Consider the following 23,961-nt stretch of genomic DNA (forward strand, 5'->3'; position numbering starts at 1 on the left):
ACCCCTGCTCCCAAAAATTATCCCCCCCAAAATATTGCCTTTAGCGAGACAAACGACCATATGTACGGCGATATTTTTGGTGGGGATAATATGTAGGGATACCTCCAAAACAGCTGGAGACACCAAGTTTGTTGGCCCCTGCATTTGTTTAGATAGGATCTTTGGTTTAGACAAGTGTCTGATGCCTATTAACTTACAAATCCGCTTAGACAAAAAGAGACACAATGGCAAATACCAGAGTGTTCTTCGATGGTACGGCCAACAGTGACCCCTTGGGCCACATCACCATGGAGCTAAGGAATGGTGCTGTGCCGAAAACAGCTGAGAACTTCAGGGCGTTGTGCACTATGAAAAAAGGCTTTGGTTATAAGGGAACCTGCTTCCACAGGGTCATTGATAACTTCATGTGCCCTGGAGCAGACTTCACAAACCACAATGCAACTGGTGGTAAATCCATCTATGTCATGGGTGCACAACATACGGCCTGCGGGCCAGTTGCGGCACAAAGACTTTCCTAATGGAGGGCGGCCCGCAAGCAGCATTGGCCGCCCTTCATTAGGAAAGTCTTTGTTGTCTTTCGGGCCGGACAAAACACTGGCCCTCATTGGTTCAGTGCACACGAACCACGCAGCTCCTACGAGCCACGTTGTGCATGTGTGCTGCACCAATGGAGTGCCAGCACTACGGCTGGCGTGGCCAGTAAGGCTTGATTCTGGCATTTCAGCCTTGCTTGCCACGTCGGCCGTAGTGCCAGAAGCCTAGCCAGCGTTCCAGCACGTCTGGGTAAGTACATTGGGGGGGGGGGCTGGGCTGTATGTTTGTGTGTGTGTGTGTCTGTCTCGGGTCCGTCGTGATTGTGTTTTTTGTTTTTGTATGTATGTTGAGATGCGGAGGTGGGGGGGTGTCGGGTGTGTATAGGTGTGTTTGTATTTGTATGTCTGCAGTGTATGTTGAGATGCGGGGGTGGGGGGTGTGTCGGGTCTGCTTGAATGTGTTTGTGTGCAAGTGCAGTGTGTGTTGAGATGCGGAGGGGGTGTGTGTGTGTCGGGTCTGCCTGAATGTGTTTGTGTGCATGTTCCGTGTATGTTGAGATGTGGGGGTGGGGTTTGTGTCGGGTCTGCTTGAATGTGTTTGTGTGCAAGTGCAGTGTGTGTTGAGATGCGGAGGGGGTGTGTGTGTTCAGTCTGCCTGAATGTGTTTGTGTGCAAGTGCAGTGTGTGTTGAGATGCGGAGGGGGTGTGTGTGTCGGGTCTGCCTGAATGTGTTTGTGTGCAAGTTCAGTGTATGTTGAGATGCGGGGTCGGGTGTGTGTCGGGTCTGCTTGAATGTGTTTGTGTGCAAGTGCAGTGTGTATTGAGATGCGGAGGGGGTGTGAGGGTCGGGTCTGCCTGAATGTGTTTGTGTGCAAGTTCAGTGTATGTTGAGATGCGGGGGCGGGGTGTGTGTCGGGTCTGCTTGAATGTGTTTGTGTGCAAGTGCAGTGTATGTTGAGATGCGGGGGTGGGGTGTGTGTCGGGTCTGCCTGAATGTGTTTGTGTGCAAGTTCAGTGTATGTTGAGATGCGGGGGTGGGGTGTGTGTCGGGTCTGCTTGAATGTGTTTGTGTGCAAGTGAAGTGTATGTTGAGATGCGGGGGTGGGGTGTGTGTCGGGTCTGCCTGAATGTGTTTGTGTGCAAGTTCAGTGTATGTTGAGATGCGGGGTGGGGTGTGTGTTGGGTCTGCCTGAATGTGTTTGTGTGCAAGTGGATTGTATGTTGAGATGTGGAGAGGGGGGGGGTCGGGTCTGCCTGAATGTGTTTGTGTGCAAGTGGATTGTATGTTGAGATGCGGAGAGGGGGGGGGTCGGGTCTGCCTGAATGTGTTTGTGTGCAAGTGGATTGTATGTTGAGATGCGGAGAGGGGGGGGGTCGGGTCTGCCTGAATGTGTTTGTGTGCAAGTTCAGTGTATGTTGAGATGCAGGGGTGGGGTGTGTGTCGGGTCTGCTTGAATGTGTTTGTGTGCAAGTGCAGTGTGTGTTGAGATGCAGAGGGGGTGTGGGGGTCGGGTCTGCCTGAATGTGTTTGTGTGCAAGTTCGGTGTATGTTGAGATGCGGGGGTGGGGTGTGTGTCGGGTCTGCTTGAATGTGTTGGTGTGCAAGTGCAGTGCATGTTGAGATGCGGGGGTGGGGTGTGTGTCGGATCTACCTGAATGCATTTGTGTGCAAGTGAAGTGTATGTTGAGATGTGGGGGTGGGGGGACCGGGTCTGTATGCGTGCATGCTTGTGAGTTTGTTTGGTGAGTTGGGGGGTGGGGGGTTCAGGTCTGTATGGATGCATGGTCTATGCATGTGAGTTTGTATGGTGAGTTGGGGGTGGGGTCTGTATGGGTGCATGGTGTATGCTTGTGGGTTTGTGTGCTGAGTTGGGGGTGGGGGTTCGGGTCTGTATGGGTGCATGGTGTATGATTGTGGGTTTGTGTGCTGAGTTGGGGGTGGGGGGTTCGGGTCCGTATGGGTGCATGGTGTATGCTTGTGGGTTTGTGTGCTGAGTTGGGGGTGTGGGGTTTGGGTCCGTATGGGTGCATGGTGTATGCTTGTGGGTTTGTGTGCTGAGTTGGGGGTGGGGGGTTCGGGTCTGTATGGGTGCATGGTGTATGCTTGTGGGTTTGTGTGCTGAGTTGGGGGTGGGGGGTTCGGGTATGTATGGGTGCATGGTGTATGCTTGTGGGTTTGTGTGCTGAGTTGGGGGTGGGGGGTTCGGGTCTGTATGGGTGCATGGTGTATGCTTGTGGGTTTGTGTGCTGAGTTGGGGGTGGGGGGTTCGGGTCCGTATGGGTGCATGGTGTATGCTTGTGGGTTTGTGTGCTGAGTTGGGGGTGGGGGGTTCAGGGCATAGTGTTTGCATGAGGGGTGGGTGTCTTGGGGCATAGTGTTTCCATGAGGGGTGGGTGTCTTGGGGCATAGTGTTTGCATGAGGGGTGGGTGTCTTGGGGCATAGTGTTTCCATGAGGGGTGGGTGTCTTGGGGCATAGTGTTTGCATGAGGGGTGGGTGTCTTGGGGCATAGTGTTTGCATGAGGAGTGGGTGTCATGGGGCATAGTGTTTGAATGCGGGGTGGGTGTCTTGGGGCATAGTGTTTGCATGAGGGGTGGGTGTCTTGGGGCATAATGTTTGAATGAGGGGCGGGTGTCATGGGGCATAGTGTTTGCATGAGGGGTGGGTGTCTTGGGGCATAGTGTTTGCATGAGGGGTGGGTGTCATGGGGCATAGTGTTTGGTCTGGGAGTGAGGGCTATGGGGCATAGTGTTTGCTTGAGGGGTGGTTGTCATGGGGCATAGTGTTTGGTAGGGGAGTGGGGGCCATGGGACATAGTGTTTGCATGAGGGGTCGGTGTCTTGGGGCCTAGTGTTTGCATGAGGAGTGGGGGCCATGGGGCATAGTGTTTGCTTGAGAGGTGGGGGCCTTGGGGCATAGTGTTTGCATGAGGGGGGTGTCATGGGGCATAGTGATTGCATGAAGGGTGGGGACAATGGGGCATAGTGTTTGGTTGGGGAGTGGGGGCCATGGGGCATAGTGTTTGCTTGAGGGGTGGGGGCCTTGGGGCATAGTGTTTGCATGAGGGGTGGGAGCCATGGGGCATAGTGTTTAATAAAAATTAGGGGTTGAAAAAGCCTCCTGCCACGCCACGCCTACCGCCCCAACCACATTTACTTTTCGGCCCACTATAGCCATCATGTAGGGTACTTTCGGCCCTCTGTCAAAATCAGTTGTGCACCCCTGATCTATGTGAACACATTTGGTGATGAGAACTTCACACTGAAGCACACTGGTCCAGGAATCTTGTCCATGGCAAATGCTGGTCCCAACACAAATGGCTTACATAGTTTCATCGGTACTGCAAAGACAGCATGGCTTGATGGCAAGCATCTGGTTTTTAGCATTGTTGTAGATGGCATGGATGTCATGTCATAAACAAGATGGAAGCCTGTGGCTCTAGCTCCGGAAAGACTAGCAAATAATTAGTCATCGCTAATTGTGGGCATTGTTAGTTACTTTTTTATAATCACAATCATTCCTTTTGTAGCTGGTGGAAAGACTCCACCCCACTGAGTGTAGTGTTCGGTCCTTGTGCTCTTGACTGATGCTTTGGTTGGATAACTCTGGCTTCCCTTCCCTGCCATACTTTTCCAATGTTTAGGTAGACTGAGTTATCCTTGAATAAAGATTAAACCACTGGCTTGGCTGGAAACAAAATAAGCTTGTTGGCCCCTAAAAAGATAGAGAGTGAAGATTCATGGTAAATGAAGTAAGTCACCTGGGCCATGTGCTCAATAGTGCAAGTTTAAATAGGTACTTTATTCTAAGGTCAAGGAGGAATTGGAAACATTCTTGGGTTTTGCAGAATATTGGTCAATGTTTATGAAGAGGTTTGCTTCGAAAAGTGATTTTCTGAAGGCCTTATTTATGTATTTTATTTTATTGTTCATTTATAATGCGCTTAATACCAGCAAGTGGTTTCTAAACGCAGGATCGTGATTCAAACCTGAGTTGTGCAGTGTTGTCTTGCTTCCAAGACAAATGCCCTGCCCTTGAGCTATCCTTCCTCCCCCCTTCAAAAAAAAGGGGAGTGAAGTGACTAGACTGTGAAGTGTGAGGGAAAGTTCAGAGACATTTAAGAAGACATTGCAAGGGCACCTACTTTAGGTGTGTTCAACCCCAATGATAGAACTATCTTAATCCCTGACATGAGTGGCATTGATCTGGGGTGGCTTTAACGCAGTTCCAGGAAGGAAAGAATATTTTAATTGCTTTCATATCTTGATATTTGATGGAAGGAGAGACAAACGCTGACATGCAAGCGGGTGCTAGAACATTTCAGATTCTCATAAGTTCAAAATCGAGTTTGATCATAAGTCATTTGTTCACATTTTATTTTGAAGGTTTGCTGGAAAGAATCACCCAGAATAAGTAGATGGGAATTTAGCTTGGAAGACTCGAATAATGCAGAGGAATAAATATCAGGTCCAAAAACTGTGGTGACCAATTGTTTATACATTTACCCCAACAAGGGGTGGACACGGGGAAAAAGAGATAGGAGTGTTGGGCCACAGATGCACATGGAATTATGAATGAGAGCTTAACCCACATGATGGGCCAGTTTTTCAAAACCTGTATGGGAAGTCAAATATGTGTGGAAATGCAGAGATGTTCTAAGTGTAGTGGAGAAGCAATTTCTTTCAGGTGTGAGATTCCACCCAAAGGGCTGAGAGCTTCAGTAATGGAAATGGCCCACAAAGTGCAGTTTGGAGGGAGAATGTTGAAAACGAGTGTGAGGGAGTGTTGCCCAGGGCAAGGAATGGATTAGTTGGTTGAAGGGATAGTGAATAATTGTTATCCCTGTGCACAAAGTGATATGTTTCGTGTATAACCAGTGCTCCTACCCTAAGGCTCCAGAGGGACATTCAAAATCCACTGCATCGCTCACAAATCACTACACAGAGAAGGAGCCGAATTCCTCCAAGCCAAAATCAACTGCTACCAACCAGGAAGAAACCTTAGATCAAGCAGCGACCTCCAAATTGAAACAAAACACTATGAATAAAGGATATTCGGAGGAACCGCAGTCTCCAATCTAGTAGCCAGTCGATGGAACTCAATGCAAAGGAAATAAGACCGTCAGACCTTACCTTCAGAAAATGAAAGAAAACCTGGATATTCAACTCACCATGACCAGCAGAAAAAACGAGCACCTCCCACTCCAATCACCACGGACCCAAGAGAATCAAGGGACAGTACTGATCCTGGAAACAGCAATAAAACAACCACCCTATACTAACCACTAACCACCCCTGCTCCTCGCACCTCTCCAGCATACCCCACAAGCCCTCAAGGCCAACAGACCCCCACATACCTCACACAACCTTATAGGTTAGCCCTACAACACACAATGCTCAACCTACACATCTGCCAAAAGAACAACCTGCTGCAAACAAACAACCAAGACGCTGGAAGTTACACCTCAGGACACAAATACCCCAGTGTGCACAATCCAATCACACTCAGAAAGCCGACACGCACAGATGCCAGTTTCCCCTGGTTCTGCAGGCACCAACTGAAGAGCATGACCTCTATCCTCATCCCTCTCCCCTTACTATCCTACCCTGCCCACTTTCTTACAGAGCCACGTGAGCGCCTGCAGACCATGCAAATGGTAACAGTGCACAGTATAAGACAACTTAACATATCACAGCAAAACTATGGGAGAAGCTTTCCCTTGGTATTATGGGGCTGATAGTAAGTCTTGGGCAAAGTCGGCAACATCTTTGTTATCTCAGTCAGTTACCACTTACCAGTGTAAAGATGTGTGGGAGAAGTTAACATGAAAGAGGTAATTAAATTCCCAATTACAAGCGTTTCCCAAGAGTGCTTTCCATGGATAATGGGGCTACAGTTAAGGTCTAAAGAAATGCTCATATTTTTAAAGAGAGGCATTAGATAAGTGACTACAGTATTATAGAGTTCCAAACAGAACAATCAAGTGGAAGATGATGACAGAGTGGTTAAGGGTTGTATGTGGCTGGCTGAAAATGTCTAATCTAGGTCGGCGAGAAGGTTTGAGGTAAACTCTGTGGTCATACTGAAAGAACATCTCATTCTGTTACAGGGTACTTGCTGTTCGCTGCCCTAAAGGAGTGGATCCTAGCCAATGAACCTTTTCTGGTGTGACTAATTGTACCTGGTCTGGTGCAAATGGAACAGGAGGAGTTATTTATAAAGGTGAAGGAGTATCATTAGATATCACAGAAAAGATGTGATGGCAAAAAGAGTGTGGTTGGTAAGTGGGCCATGCTAAATATTTGAGGAAAGTCAGAAAACCAAGACATGTATGAAACCGAGATTGAGGGCTATTGGGTGCGATGGAAGGTTGCACAAGAACTGGAACCATCTGTGAAATGACACTGTTGAGAGGGGCAATCTTTAGGCCTTTGGCGATGCTGAAGTGTAGGAAGTGGGTTTTGGTGGTGCTCAGTCCCTCACGACCTGTTGGGCTGAAAAAGATGTGATACGATAAGGAGATTAGACTCGCAACTGGTGGGGAATAAAGAGTCACAGGTATGGAAGAAGTCATTTTTTGTCTTGCCAGAAGTCATCAGAGACTGAGTTAGTTGCAAGGCTTTGTGTTGGGGAAGAAGCGCTTATCCTTTGTATATTCTCTTGTTCCTCTCATGAGGAATGCATGCTCCTGGGCTATTTCAAGGGTTCATTGTTGTCACTTGTTTACAACAAAGTAAATTGAACCTTTTTATATCGGGAGGCATTTGTTGTCTTAACACAGACCAGCACACAAAGGACATTTTCAGAGTCTTAGATGCACTTCAACTAGACATTTTGTACATAACGAGACCTGGTTGATAGATGATGCGAATCCCTCTTCCACTCATACGCTCCCACCTAATTATTCAGTCATAATGTACAACCGTAACCACTAAAAAGGTGGCAGAGGATCCCCTTCTCACACAATGACATTTTAATCCTCTAAAATTTGCTGTTAGCAGATGAACTTTCATTCAAGCCTCTCATTATCATTAAGGAACCTGCTGCTCAAACCAACTGGTTTGTGTCCCAAAAGAAATAGTTTGGTGAGATGAAGAACATTGAATCAACTGAAATGCGGGTGGTTTATTGTGTTCCCAAGATAGTTACAGCAGGACCTATACTGATACCCCTTTTCCTCCCTCTAGGTGTTATATTTAAAGGATAGTTCCGGGACTTTTTTTTTATTGTCCCTACGGGTCGGCCATGTGTTTGTAAGCATAAATCGGTAGATCGTAGGAAACTTTCCTATGGACCTTACCCGACTTTTCGCCCATTATCGCACTCGAAATCAGCCTCCATTTTGTGATAATCCTATCATTTCGCCCCATCGACCTGGCTCACCTGCCTTTGCGGCACTAAATCAAATCCCCCGCCCCTGAGCCTGACATCAGCAGACGCGTACTGCCCATTTCAAGCACGTCTCGTGTCAACAATCGCTGCGCCTCAGCTATTGACGTGTTGCCATGGAAATGGCAGGACGCCTCTTTCCCCAATAAGTATAAACAGACCGTTTCACAACACACAGCAGCAGATTTTCGATTCCATTCCTCTCTCTGTGTTACTTTGAGTATTCTGTGACTCGTTTCAGTGCTCTGGTCAGCTACCTTCGCCGCTTGTAGCCCGTGTGAACACCTGTACCATCTCTGTAAATTATTTTACTATCTTTACCGCACAATGGCCACAATAATGCCGTATATGTACGAGCCCGAGTACACCGAGGAGGAACTACTGGAAAGGCAAGCACGCGAAAACGATGGGGATTCGGACGGCAGTTGGGAGGACCAGTCAACGGATGAAGAGCCTGGACCATGTCGCATGGACGGCCTCTCCACCTGGTGCACGTGCAATCGGTGCGAGCTAATGCCAACTGAGGAGGAGAACTGCTGCTGCCGTGAAAATTCCGGGTGCTTGGCCTACATTTCGGAAAGCGAGCAAAGTCTGCAGGAAGGCGAGCAAAGTCCGCAATGCATCACCGAGCTGCCAGAGTTCAGGGAAGCCTGCCTCTCACGGACCGTGTTGAGGATGATGATGGTGCTTATGCACGAACTTCGTGGCACTGTTCGTCCGCGTAATCCGAGTAACGAGTAAGTATACTCTGTTTGTGATGTCAGTGATGCCACTACTATTTCATGGTCGTCTCCCACATATAAAATTACATTTATATATCATTCGAACGCATGTAAATTGGTTCCATATAGTGCATTTTCTAGATATAATTTTTTTCTAAGAAAAATGACATGTGTTACCTGAATCGACATTGATAAGAAAGTTTTGTCAGTTTAATACAGTTTGCATCTTTTTTTTTCACAGGTGGTACAGGCTGGTGGCCTATCGTTGCTTCACTTGGTGGCTTCACGGGAGGCTCGGACACCGCGTTCGGAGAGTAATACCTGCCTGTGCGGTACTTGCCATTAGACAACATTTCCCCAGTGACAGTGGACAATACCGCGGATTTTCCCTCGATGTGCTGCAACCTCAACTTTACAATGTGTAATGTTTATTATTTATGTTTAATTAAAATCTAAAATAAAGCCCAACATATATTTTAACAATGGTTGTTTTGATTTTTTAAATGAATCTAGTGTGTCTCCGTTGAATAGCCTTCCAGTGCCTTGTCTTGTCACACCACATGTCTCCGGCCAGCATCCTCCCTCACGCTGGCCGCACACCTTCAATCCACATAACCGTTGAACCCATATATGCAGCAGTCATACATATATTATTTTGTGGGTTGGCATCAAGCGTTGGCAATAAAAAGCTGTTGGATTTTATTGATACAAAACATGGTTATAGGTAAATAATAAATATGGTTGATCATAATAAATCCTCTTTTTGGGCACCGGGTACAGAGATGACCCCCATATATTCTCCTGGGAGGGTGAGGTATTTATAAACTCACCCCCCTGCCTTCCATGTAGTAGATCCTGCAGCCATCCTCTTACATTCAGTTAGATGGCCTCTCCTTGGTGAGGCCCTGCGGCAAACGGGTCTTGTCTGCACGACCACCGCCCCAATCCACCCCCCGCCCTATCAAAGGCAGTTCGCACCAGGGTACTTGCGCTGCTGGCAAGTGGAGCTGTCAGGGAGCGATAAAGGCCAAGAGGTGCCAAAGACCATGTACACTTCAAAGTGGTCTATAGAGCATGGGTTGTTGTTCCCATGTCTACCTCCAGACCCCGTGTCTCCTGCCAAGCATCCCCCCTCACGCTGGACGCCCCCCTGCAATCCACATAAGTGTGTCTCCATTCACGAGTCTTCCTGTGTCTTGTCTGCACGACCACCGCCCCGATCCACCCCCCGCCCTATCAAAGGCAGTTCGCACCAGGGTACTTGCGCTGCTGGCAAGTGGAGCTGTCAGGGAGCGATAAAGGCCAAGAGGTGCCAAAGACCATGTACACTTCAAAGTGGTCTATAGAGCATGGGTTGTTGTTCCCATGTCTACCTCCAGACCCCGTGTCTCCTGCCAAGCATCCCCCCTCACGCTGGACGCCCCCCTGCAATCCGCATAATGCCACGACATATACACGTCATTCATTCACAAACACACCCCTGTTTCGAATTCTTTATAACCCACTTCATATTTCTAATGAGAACTTCTTTGCGCTTTGCTAGTCAACCCGTGAAGGTGCTGGTTATCTGCTCTTCGTCTCTGTGAACTTCCGTGACCACTTTGAGCAAACTCGTCAGTTTGCAACCTGTGAACTGCTCCCTGTTCTACGACAAGAAACTACTCTGATCCCTGCATCTAACTGTTTGTTCGTCAAGGTAAGTCCATGTACCATAATCATTTTGCGTCCAATTTTTTAATTTATATCTATTTGCTAGTAGTCATCAAATTGCATCCATGTTTTCTTTTCGTTCACGACAGTACATGCAAGGAACTAGTCACATGTTCTGAGTTTAGTCAAATTACTTTTTCTATTTTTTGAAAGTTATTGAAATACTTATCCGCATGTGAATAACGTGTATAGTTCCAAGAACCAAAACGGACCTTGCATTGAACCTTTTATGTGTCATTTAATGTTTTAACACATTGGTATTCATAGAGAATTGTTGATCTTTACTTTTCAGAACTTTCCATAATGCCTGCCTGTTCCATTGGCGGTTGCCCTTCGAAGACCCATAACAAATCTGAAGGTACTATAATGCATGTTTTCCCTAAGACAATAGATCAGATAAGAGAATGGGTCCGATATTGCGGATATCCAGCCTCTGAGCTAGAAAGTAGAGTCCTAGAAGTCTTTGCGGACAAGAGGGGTGATCGATACCGCATCTGCAGCAGGCACTTTAGCCCAGACATGTACTCCACATCATTGCTAATAAAGAAGAAAACACCGCGAGCGAGGCGAAAATTGCTCTCAACCGCTATTCCCACTCTATTCGTCCACATCCCTCCACTGGTGAGTCAAGTTTACGTATTTATCTCTCGGCCTTGCGGTAGTGTGTAGCATTAGCTAACAATAATTTCCCCATTTATGTATCCACTCAATATGAAGGCGGAAGATTCTCCATCCGTGTCGTTATTGCAGTCATCAGCCACTTCAAGCGCCTATCGGGTAATCTTACTTAGCTATTCTGCCACTGACTTGTTTTAGGCATGTAAATCAATAGTTTTAATTGATCGTGTAATTATTTTACCTAATGGTACTCGTCCTCTAGTCTTTGTTTTCAGTTATAATTATTGTTATCCAAAATAATGCAAGTACTGTCTTTCAGGGAGATGCTGAGGAGTCCAACGCATTGACGACAACCGTAGATGTCACTCAGATGCTCGAGGTACGTTTCCGGACAGTTCCATCGATGGAGATCATCAGATCTTGCATTCTTGTAGCGTGATTGTTACACACAATGTTTCTTTCGTTTTTAGCCATTGGTATGTCCTTCTGTCGCCCTCCTATGTGTCTTCTTTTTTCAATATTGTGTTCATTACTAATGAAAGTCCTATGTTTCAGGGAGTCGATGGAGCATTAGTCCAAGAAGAAGGGGGAGCATGCAGTTACGGGTCGGCGCAACAGCTTGCAGAAGTGTGCACCGCAGTTACAGCCTCCCTTGATGTTCTTATGCATTTCGAGGTATGGATACTGACAGATCAATCATGCGAGATCAAATGACGTGATTACATCCGCTATACTTCCTTCTTTATTAACGCAAGTACTATGTTTCAGGGAGCTGACGGAGCTTCTTCAACAAGAACATCACCCCTAGTAGTTGATGCAGATCTCTGGGTGGTGACACTTCCAACGATGGAGCAAATCGAATCATATTTACATATCCATTATTTATTTTAGACAACTGATCATTTGTGCAGGTCTATTTAGATGAGCCGTTGACGCCTGCAGAAAGTTTATGTTCTTTTAAACAAAATAGAAAACCATACTAATGCAATTACTGTGTTTCAGGGAGTTGCTGAAGCGTCATCTTCAATAATATCATCAATGGAAGTCTATGCGGAGCCCGAGGTATGGATCTTGACAGTTCAATCTAACTAGATCAACAATGCGTGAACTATTGTCGTTTGAATGTTCTACACAATGCGTTCATTCGTGTTTTGCTATTGAGATGTACGTATGGGTATTGGTCCCCAAGTACATTTTGTGTTTTCAATATTATTATACATACTAATGAAAGTTCTATGTTTCAGGGAGTCGATGGAGCCTCAGTGAGTGATGGATGTGCTTATCATGAAAATATAGTCGTTGCAGCGCGAGAGGAAGTGGAGTCATGCACACACGAGTCGGAGCAACAGCGTCCAGATGTTGAAGTTCGAGGCAAGAAAGTTTCAAAGAAAAGAAAGCAAAAGAAGGTTAGTGTCCTGTTCACTATATTATGTTGTCTTTCACTGTCAATAGTTCAATACTGTAAGTTGTGTTTAAACTGAACATCCCTTTTCTAATCTGTCCTCTAGTTGCGAGTGGGTGTAAGAACTAGATCTACACAGACAGTGAAGCGAACGAGAGATGTTGCTTGTCAAACCTTTTGGCAGGGACTTGAGACTGGAGATGCATCGTGCCAATGGGAAGAATATGAAGTGATTGACAACGGAGCTATACCACCACCAGCCATTGATAGTGAATGTCCTCCTGGTAGTTTGGATGCAGTCGGAGATCAATTCACAGAATCCACACCCGCAAAAAATAAGAGCGCGCGAAAGTTGAAGACATTGTTTTTTTCTCCCATCTCCGGACAAGGAACAGTTGTTGCAGTGGAAGAGAATGACATGGACGACAATGAAACACCATCAATATCACTCAGCATAGCGGAAGACGATATCAGAGATTGTACCTTTCATGCGAGTGACATGTCCTCAACGTTACAGGCCGAACCAGCTGGGATGCAGAGTGACAGTATAAGGAAAGAGGCCAAATTCATTGTATTCGATAGCTGTTTGATGGATATTATTATGATGATGAAATGTGGGCATTGGGTTGGTGGGGAAGTATGTGGGGAGCCATTGATTAATGTGACTAGTGCAATTCGAGGCACTAACCTTAAAATACATGCCACCTGTACACAATATCATCCGTTCGCATGGTCTGCACAACCCATGCTGGGGCAACTGCCAGCAGGCAATCTACTTTGTGCAGCGGCCGCACTTTTTAGTGGTTCAAGTTTTAAAAAGTTACAGTATTTCTTTCAGTTTGTGGGAATCCATTTCATTGCGAAAACTCAGTTCTACAAATACCAAACCGATTATCTATTTCCAGCCATCAGCGAAGCTTGGAGAATGGAAAAAATGTCAATGGAAAGTACATTGGCGGGCAAACGCTTCAGGCTAGCCGGTGATGGACAGTGCGACAGCCCAGGATTTTCAGCCAAGTACTGCACCTACCACTTTCAGGACATGGAAAGTAAGAAAATTGTGAGTTCGGTGGTCGTGCAGGTGTCACAAAGTACATCCTCAGTGGCCATGGAGAAAGTTGACTTTGTAACATCATTGCAAGAACTACAATCGCGGGGAATGCTGATCGACCTGATAGCCACGGACAGACACGTTTCAATTGCCAAGACAATGAGAGAAGAGTACAAAAATATAAATCACCAATTTGACGTATGGCATCTTGCAAAAACAATCAATAAAAAATTGTCGGCTGCAGGAAAAAAAAAAGATATGCAAGGTATTTCACAGTGGTCCAAGTCAATCAGCAACCATCTTTGGTGGAGCTCAAAAACATGTGAAGGGTCGTTGAAAATTCTACTGGAAAAATGGCGGTCAGTAATGTTGCACTGTAGCAACGTACATCGATGGTCGACAAATGAACATTTCCACAAATGTGAACATGGCCATTTGTCCACAGAGGAGGCACGGAAGAAGAAGTGGTTGATTCCTTCATCACCCACTCACAAGGCCATTGAAAAGATTGTATTTGATAAAACTATAACAAGAGATTTGAGGGGACTCACGGAATTCTGCCACACAGGAGATTTGGAGGTGTTCCACAATATGTGCCTAAAGTACAGGCCCAAAAGATTGCATTTTGGCATGGAAGGCATGATAAATCGGACTCTTCTAGCGGTCTTGGCACATAACCATAATGTTGGCCGTCAACAAAGTAGGACGACCGGAACTTTAGGGACGCTTCGCTACAATAAGGCCTTCACTAAAAGAAGTAAACAATGGGTGATCAAACCAGTGTTTGAGGATATGCAATATGAGTTTATTGAGAGACTTATCGTAGATGTCCTCGATAGGCACATACATGGAGTGGTGAACGAACCTATGCAGGGGACAACTGCATTGCCACCCAACATTTCCTCTGTTCCATGTCCACCTAAAGCAGAGCTCATTGAGAAATACACATCACGGTTTAAATGATTGTAATTTGATTGTCTGTTCTCTCGAGTCTCCTCATGTTGCAGGCCCAAACTAGAAATGTGTGCTCGCTCAAAGTGAAGGTCAGCTGCTTTGATGTTTTGCTCGGGTGGCGGAACGGCCCACGACCCAGTATAAGGTTCTATTGTGATTTGACCTTGACAGGCCGGGACCATCCCGAAAGACTAAGAAAAGATAATGAATAAAATTTCAGAAACGAAACGATGAGCCACGTTCATTAGAAGAAGTAACGTCGGCAAAGAAGGAGTGGTGTTTCGGGTCTGCCCTACACAGAGACACAATGGAAAATGCAAATATAATGTAAGTAACTTTTGATGAGTTTATACCGCAATTTCATTACTATACAGTGGCTTTAAAGACGGGTTCAGTTGTACTTGTTCGTTCTATGTGGCATATTGTTTTCTACCGCGCACTATCTTGAGGAGAAACATCTGCTTTTACTGAAGTACCTCAAAACCTTCCTCTTTGCTTCTGCTTTCTCTCTCCCTCTCCCCTGCTACAACTGGTCCACTGTCTGCGACCTCGGTCCTGGGCCCTTCCACTCTCCACCTGCACTGCCTCCCTGTCAACCCCTGCACTGGGGGACTGTCTCAGTATCCTACAGCCCCCCCTTCCCAGCACTTGTTCTGCACTTACCTTGCACTTGCCACCAGCTGGCCCTATTTATTTATTATTTTATGCTACTTACCTTGTACTCCACTCCCCCCCCCTCCATGCCTCGCCACGCCTTTAAACACTTGTGTACACCCAGTAGCGCTGTCCTCGCTATGAAATGAATAATTTTAATAAGGATCTGATGGTGAGACTAATTTCATTTTTTATGTTTTTAGGTACATCATTCACTACTGTCTGTGTCACGAGTACCAGACACCGGCGGACGGCTTCTACAGCCGCCAGTTGCTTCTCCGCGTGAACAACGTTACCACCCTGACCATTTTATGGGACGATCGCCAAGTACAAGTATGCCCTTACGCGGTACTAACGGTTAGATGCAACATACCTACCGTTGTGGTGGCCTAGTGCCTCGTTGTTGGAACAGCCATGCGATTATCAGTGCGACCGAAGAGCTTATTTTTATCGAAAACCAACACCCTGTGTACTGCACACGAACATCGCTTCCCTCAAGACGAACTAATTTGGATCGAGAGCAAAGAAAAATGCAAATCGCTGAATATTCTCTAAACATTTGATGTCCAATAAATGTACTTTGCCAAATGTACAATCTTGCCGTTTGCTTTTAAACCACGGTTTCACATTCCGAATTGTGGCGCTGTATTGTGAGATGCTCTAAGACCCTGTGTACAGCAAAGGACCATCGCGTTCCTCAATACGAACTTTTTGGAACATGAGCAAATAAAAATGCAAATCCCTGAATATTCTCTAAACATTTGATGTCAAATAAATGTACTTTACCACATTTACAATCTTGCGGTTTGATTTCAAAGTACAGTTTCATATTCCGAATTGTGGTGCGCTGTATTGTGAGCTGATCTGTGTTGATTTCCGGGGTCTGTGCGTTGTCGTCGCGTAGAAGACGCCTGGGCGCGTTTGCCTACGCAGCTCAGTCACGTCACGGATAGAGGCGGGGAATATGAATGTTTTGATAAAGTCTGTTTCAGGGGCGGGGGATTTGATTTAGTGCCGCAAAGGCAGGTGAGCCAGGTCGATGGGGCGAAATGATAGGATTATCACAAAATGGAGGCTGATTTCGAGTGCGATAATGGGCGAAAAGTCGGGTAAGGTCCATAGGAAAGTTTCCTACGATCTACCGATTTATGCTTACAAACACATGGTCGACCCGTAGGGACAATAAAAAAAAAGTCCCGGAACTATCCTTTAATGTGCAGTGTACATTTGCATTATTTATTTGGCCAGGTGGTAGAGGTGAGGGGAAATCATTGTCGCTGCTTTCTGTGTGGCATTTTGGATCATGATCACAACTACATTAATGTATGTTTTATTTTTATTTTCTTTGCCTCCCTTTTTCCCACCACTTTGCCCAATATGCATGTCACTTCCCCCAGGTAGTGTACCTACATTTAGTATTGGGCCTGGGTAGGGTCTTCACTGACAATGACTGTTTTTACAGTATTGTAGTTGTATTGCATATGTCATTTATAGAGCGCCGTTTACCCTTAGTATAGTCTCAATGCGCTGGTGGTGGGAACACCCTCGGAGAATGAAGTCGACAGTGTTGGAGGCCACGGAGTAGGATTAGAATGCATGTGTGCATTTGGCCAAAGAATGCTTAGCAGGGCTGGCCAGGCTCTAGTAAAAAGCAACCCATATGGTCAGGCATTTGGATGGGTGCTGAGAGGATCCAGGAGATGGCGTGAGTGTTAGAGACTCCATATGTGGCCAGCGTGCCCGAATCTGTCGTAGGTCTTTGCTGCATATTGATTTCAGAATTGTTGTGGCGTAGTCTTGTGTAAGTAGGCAGGTAGTGGTCGCTGTATTCTGATGTGTGCGGGTAGCCATGTCTGCGTCCAGTGTCCACTGAAGTGATGCATTATACATACCTAGCAGTTCGGGTGGATATTTGTTGTATGTATGCCCGATCAGGTAGTGGCTTCCTCTGTCGATTCTTGCAACTATGATAAAACAGTTAGTGAAAACGACAGTCTATGCTTCACAAATTGCAACTAGAGGAACCCATGCTCTACTTCCAGGCTCTTCCACGTGGGCAGCATGGCGAATCTTCCTAGATATTGTGTGCGTACTAAACCTTCACAATTGCTACCTTTACCATCGGCTGCCCTATAGTTCATCCAGGCATGATACCCACCTATCCATCCAGTACTTCCAGTCCGATTTAGGACTAGGTCTTGAGTTTCTTCATGAATGAATGCATGAGAAACCCCCACCTGGTCGTCTAGCATGAGACATGGCCATGGCACACAATTCCTCCCATGGCAATGCCCCGCTGTACCTCCCAATCTACCAGAGTTGAGTGGTGCTGTTGTTCTATCACAACCACTTTTACTGCGATTTGCCTGTTTTCCCCGTATGTTATGTTATGTTACTTTGCATTTATATAGCGCCTTATGTACCATTGGTATGGTCTGAAGGCGCTGGTAGGTTGAACGCCCTTGGAAACGAAGTTCAAGTCAGTAGAGAGAGTAGCGAGTCAAAGGTGCGTGTGAGCACCGGATATGTGTGCAGCTGGTGTGGCATTCGTGTAATAGCTGCTTCTTAGCAGTAGGTGTGTTGGTTGAGAGATCAAGAGTATTGTGGTCGTTCGGGCAGGATGTATCCAGACTGATTGTGGCTGCGTTAGGCCTGAGGAGAAAGCCTGGCTGGGGGGTGTGTAACCAGCAGTGTTTAGTTAGAGTGATGGGGAGTATGAGGCAGATGTTGGTATGAGAACAGCTATACTGAATGGTGTCAAAGTATCTCTGTGTTCTAGTTGAATGGTGGTGTAAAGAAGAGAGTAAGCGTGCTGATGTGATATGATGGGTTACATGCTCTTTCAAACGTTCCATGCATTCCAAACCATTCCATGTAAGTCGCACAATTCTATGCACTTCAGTCCGCTTGACGCACTCCAGTCCGCTCCACGCACTCCAGTCCGCTCTGTGTATTTCTAAGTTGTTTTATGCACTCCATCCACATATTTCACCCCTTCCGTCCACATACGTCACCCGTTCTTTCCGCTCTGCGCACCCATCACGCTCTGCGCACCCATCACGCTCTGCGCACCCATCACGCTCTGTGCACACATCACGTTCTGTGCACCCATCATGCTCTGCGCACTCGTTCTTTCCATACACTCATCCGATCTACACACTCATCCGATCTACACACTCATCTGTTCCACGTGCTTCATCCATTCTACCGATTTCATCCGCTCCATTCACTTCGTTCATTCATCATGCATTCAGGCCTTGTCACTTGTTATACGCACTGGATCCGTTCGGTGCTCTCTGTTTCATGCACTACACCCGTCTCATGTACTTGAATCGTCTATTCTGTACTTTCCATTTATGCCATGCACTCATACAGTCGGTGTCATCTGTCTGTGTACTCATCAGTCTCTTGTATTCATCTTTCCATCCTCTTCTCTTTATTCATTTCGCCCACTTTGTTCATTTTGTCCATTTCACTCATTACATCCATTTCATTAATTTAAACCTCATTACTGTTTTCGTACGATTTATACTTTTTATCCACTTCACTACTTTGATCTACTTTACTCGTTCTATTCTGTTTGTCCTTTTAGTTTACATTAGCGGTTATTAGTTGTCGATTTCTCGCATGGACCTTGATGTTGTATTGTTATTTGTCTTGTTATTCAAGATCCAGTAGTTTGTTGGGTTGGTGTCATTGAGATGCTGTTATTCAGTTTGGGTTAGTTTGCGCACGGATTGGTTTTAGGGGAAGAGTCAAGTTTTCAGTAGTTTGCGGAAAGACATGGTGAGTGACTTATCAATCCTGTGACATTTCGTAGTGTGAAAAACGAGATGAAGGCCTGTATTTCTAGCTGGTGGTGCTTGTGGGAACCAAGATCATGACTGGTGTTTGAATAGTGTGTGGGGTCTGGTTTTACAATGTGTTAGGTTTAAACCAAAGTATTTATTTGATCTTTTAGATATTCTATGTGTATATTTTTTAGTATACCTGTTTTATGTGTTAGGCGTGACTTTAGGGAGTTTGGTCTGCCTTTTAGTTGGAAATTCTGTTGAGCCTTTAGGTTAGATGGTTTTATAACCCTCACCGAAGGACTGAGGAATAATGTCCTCAAGAAGTAACATTCACCTTCTAGATCCTGAGGATTTTCTGGTGGCCTGGACATTGAACAGGAAGGTTTAAGGAGACAGTATATGTCTAGGGAAATGGATAGTACCATGCCATCCAGCAATCCAGAAGGATCTCAACCTAAAAGTCCTATTGCAGACATTGGACCGCCTTACAGAAATAGTGGAAGAACCTACATTTGTTACCCATTTCATGCAACGTCCTGGTTATTTTACAATTCCTATAGGATAGATTTGAGTTGCGTCTTTCAATCTCTTCATTTAGAGCCCGTATGGCAGCAAGTTCATCTGATGATCAGGCCAGGGATGCTCAGCTTCATGCCCAGCACAAGGTACAATACCAAATGCAAACACCACCACCACTAGCGGCTGCCTCCACTCTCCAGGCCATCTGGGACCATCTGGACTGGATAGAACAGAGGCAGGCAGAAATGCACGCTATTGCACAGGAACACTTGGAGCATGCTGAGGCCGCCATGTGTGACTGCATCCAGGGGGCCTCGAGATGGTTGTTGTGGTCAATCGACTGTCTCTGCAGGAGCACAGTTACATGCAATGCAAGCCTGAGTCTCACCAGCCAGAGGGTCCCCAAGCTAGCTGAACAAATTTCATCATCACATGAGACCATGGCCAGAGCCATACATCTGAGCATGGAACATCTACAGGGAAGCGTGCAGGGGAGCTCACAGTCCGCAACCCCTACTGAGGGGTCATTGCAGAGCACCCTGTCCACCCACTCACAACGGTATGCCTCTAATGCTGCCAGGCCTGCGGACAAGAGGGGTAAGTGCAAGCGCTAATGGGAGTAGTACTTGGTACTGGAGATGGGGGTGGGGGTGGCAGTTGGTGTTGGGGATGGGGTTAGGGGTGGTACTTGGCACTGGGGATGAGGTGGGGGTGGTAGTTGGTGATGAGGTTGGGTGTGGTAGTTGGTGTTGGGGATGGGGTTACCTTGTTGCCAGTATTAAACACACTTGAATCGTCTTCATATTGATAGTATCCATTTAATGCAATTCAGACAAATGCATTCATTTCATGTATGGGTGTCATGTCGCTGGAGTAAAAAAGAAATTTCAAGTGAGCTCCTGGCGGACCATCCACCCTTCCCTTGCTTCCCCATGTATGGCCTGGGGTGCACTGTTCCCTTCGCCAGTTTCTTCCTCATCAGAGCTACGGGGGTCATTGTCTTCATCTGCGGGCATTGCTACATTCCTGCGTATGCGCATGTTGTGCAGCATGGCGCAGACCGACCTGTGAATTTCCCAACCTTTTCATGGCTGTACATCAGTGCACCGCCTGTGTGATTTAGGCACCACAACATGGATTTCGGGAGGCCAAATGTCCTCTCAATGCATGATCTTGTTCTCCTCTGTGCCTTGTTATAGGCCATCTCCTGTGGTGTAGCAGGGTTTCGCATGGGGGTCATTATCCATGGCAACTGTGGGTATTCATCATCACCTGCAAGACATGAATGGACAGTGTGAGACATAGTGGTGTGTGGTCCGGGGAACAAGTGCATGGTCTTGATGTACATACCCCTATGTGCACTTCTCAGTGGAAGGGCACAGGGAACCTTGTGTGCATCAGGGTTGTTGGGACATGGGCAACATGGCTAACTTGCAGTCATATTCATTGTGGGAGTGCTGGTGCTGCCTTGCATGGCTGGATGCCCTGTGTCATCACATGTGTCAGGTCTGTGTCCCGGGGTGGGTCTGTCAGGGTGCCTGAAACATTCTAGGTATTATTGTTGTTGCATCAAGGTAATTGTGGTTTATTCACTTTAATACTGCTTACGTGTCGCAGGTGCATGTCAGTGCTTTTGGTAGTCAGGTCTGAGTGCTACTTACCCACAAGCCAGGTGTGCTGTCCTCTGTGCCTCTCCATGTAGGCAGAGTGCTGTTGCGCAGAATCAATGCATCATGTACGGCCCCAGGATATCGGGCACAGCACTGACTGATGGTGAGATTAGCATCACACATCATCTGCACGTTCATCGAGTGATTTTGTTTCCGGTTGTGGTATGCCTTTTATGTTGCCTAGGGTGGCACCAATGCCATGGGTGCAGTTAAATGTTGCAATGGTGTTGGGGAAATGTGCTATGCTGTAGAACCTTGCCTTGGCAGCATGCACCAGTGCCTGGGTGATGGGCATCAAGACGTACTAAAGGGCGTGCATCATTAGGGCATCCAAGACTTGGTCCAGCACTTTTGAAAATGTGGGCTGGGACATGCATTGCAGTGCCCATACTCTGTGTTGGAAGGCACCAGTGCCACAGACATGTAGGACAGCCGTAAGATTCATAGGGGGAGAAGGGGTGGGTGGCTGTTCTGATGGAAATGGCCCTCTGCTGTTGTGCCTGTGTCAGGGTGAGCAGGTCAGTGATGGTTGGACGGTCCAGTCTGTATAAGGTGACTAATTGGCTGTCTGTGAGCGTCCATGGGGATGGTCGGATACGTGGTATTAGTGCCCTCCACTGCCCTCCGCTGCATGCATCTCCTTGGTTGTGCCTGTCTCCTTCCCTGCTGTGGTCCAGCATGCTGCTGTACCTCAATATATAGTAGCAGGTTGTGGAGCCCGTAATCTACATCTGCTTCTGGCTGTATGTTGCTTGGATGTGTGTTGAGGATGGGTGTGGGCCTTTTATACTCCACCTGAGTGGATCAGGTGCACCTGGACCATGATTTGTGATACCTGTATGCATTTACTTCTACCTTTTTTGTGTAGGTAATTGTGCTGTGTTTTTGGAAGTAATTCTAATGTTTTGGAACATGTAATCTTGCGTTAATGGGTTTTTGATATTTGGCTGTAATTCCGTCTGAGGAATTAGCACAGGTGCTGTTTCCGCTGATTCTTGGTGGATTTAGCACGGGAGGTAATGCGGCCGGAGGTAACTCCGCTGGAGGAATTACTGCTGATTTTGGGTCACTCGTAATTTGGCGTAGTGGTAAAGTTGGCCGTAACAGAGTTATGGCCAACTTTACCACTTACCGACAAACTCTTAATGAGGCCCTTAGTCTCTAAACTACTGAACAGTTTTTCCCTGCCCTGCCCTCCCCCAACGGCAGCGGTTGCCTTTCGGAAATCACTGATGTTACGGAGGTCTTGTCAGGTCCTTTCCTTTGATCCCATAGTTTGCATAGACCTTGGGTTTTTGTCAGCTAAAACCATTTTTTCTTGTAGCTATCACATTTGCTAAGCAAATTTGGTGTTTTTTTTTTGCAGGGATCTATTTCTAAAATTCTTCCAAAGGACTTGATACTCAGGTGTGATCCCCTAGGACCAAAATGATGTGTGGATTCCACCTTTTGCACAAAAAAAAAAAAAAAATCACTGTATTGCTGGCTTGCTATCAGAATACAAGCTCTAAGAAGGACGAGTTGTGTCAGTGCCTTGACTTATTTGAAAAGACCTCATGTTTCTGTTTGTGGCATAGGACACAGTTGGAAGGGGCGGAAAGCGTAATCTGCTTCCATTAGTTGGGGGCATAAGTCTGGCTCTTTCTTTGCCCGCCTCCTCCGATTTTCCAGCGCCTCTCATGTTCCATGGTAGATCTTTAAGGGGGAAAGGTTCTCTCCTTGAGCTATGGCTCAAGGTCTCTTTTAGTGAGGTTCAGAAGGCTATACAGCACTGGCTTCAGATTGAGGGTCCTAACAGATACAGCTCTTGGACCAGGGTAATAAAGCCGGTATCCAGATGATTGATTGCTTTTGTATGTACAATGCAATACATATGGTCATAAAGTGTGTACAGATAACGCTGGCCTTGCATGCTCTGTGGGTATGCTGCTAGGTTGGTATCCATCTTGCTTTGGCATTGTAATGATTGGGACGAGGAAGATGGGCATGGTGTGATATCTCTATCAGTACCAGTCACCGATAGTCATCATTACCCCTGATCTGACTCTTACTCATCAAAGTCATGACACTACTCTCCTGCGTAGTGATGGGCTAGCAGAGGCTTTGTAACGCAAGAAGACTTTGGATAAGACAAGTTAACCAAGAGCATTCTATGAGTGCTGCAGGATCAGTTTACTTTACTTTTTAGAATGATTGTCAGTCATCTGGCTTTTGGGAACACTTTGGAGAATGTGGCTTTTCAAAAACTGGCAACTCTGAGCTGAGCTCCAGGTAGGGATTAAGGAGGTGCTCTGATTTTCCAAGTGGTAATATGTTCAGTCTTAATTAAGGCTGATAACATAACAAAACAAATCCTAAAGTCTCAGACTCACACCCGTTGCTCAAGCTCTGCACCGGCATGCATGTGTTTGCTTAACGTATGCATGGGACCCGACCGTTTCTCCGTCCAGCCATTACTGGTATCTGGCAATAGCTACATTAATATAAATGGCAACACTACAGCTCTCCAATCTGGATAACTTCCCATACTGTTTCTCTGGGTTTGATGTCAAAGACGGGGGCTTCCAGCTTAGCCATATATGTCAACACTACAGTTCCCAAATCCGGATAACTTCTTGTACTGTTTCTCTGGGTTTGATGTCAAAGACGGGGGCTTCCAGCTTAGCCATATATGTCAACCCTACAGTTCCCAAATCTGGATAACTTCCTGTACTGTTTCTCTGGGTTTGATGTCAAAGACGGGGGCTTCCAGCTTAGCCATATATGTCAACACTACAGTTCCCAAACCTGGATAACTTCCTGTACTGTTTCTCTGGGTTTGATGTCAAAGTCGGGGGCTTCCAGCTTATCCATATATGTCAACCCGACAGTTCCCAAATCTGGATAACTTCCTGTACTGTTTCTCCGGGATTGATGCCAAAGACAAGGGCTTTCATCTTAGCCA

At 46.4% G+C, this 23,961-nt stretch overlaps 1 protein-coding gene across 1 annotated transcript; it reads left to right on the forward strand.

Annotated features, from left to right (window-relative positions):
- The first annotated feature begins 224 nt into the window (after positions 1-224).
- Positions 225-3,951, forward strand: LOC138513105 (peptidyl-prolyl cis-trans isomerase-like). Its single transcript, XM_069627768.1, has 2 exons — positions 225-454; positions 3,759-3,951. The coding sequence occupies exons 1-2, from the start codon at positions 225-227 to the stop codon at positions 3,949-3,951; spliced, it is 423 nt and encodes a 140-aa protein (XP_069483869.1).
- The last annotated feature ends 20,010 nt before the right edge of the window (positions 3,952-23,961 follow it).

Source organism: Ambystoma mexicanum, chromosome 12 (assembly GCF_040938575.1).
Source record: "Ambystoma mexicanum isolate Mex_15411 chromosome 12, UKY_AmexF1_1, whole genome shotgun sequence".
Classification (NCBI taxonomy): Eukaryota; Metazoa; Chordata; class Amphibia; order Caudata; family Ambystomatidae; genus Ambystoma; species Ambystoma mexicanum.

Coding starts and splice junctions, on each gene's coding strand:
- LOC138513105 (XM_069627768.1), top strand. CDS start 225: ATGGCAAATACCAGAGTGTTCTTCGATGGTACGGCCAACAGTGACCCC. Junction 455..3,758: donor AATGCAACTGGTGGTAAATC/CATCTATGTCAT, acceptor TTGTGCACCCCT/GATCTATGTGAACACATTTG.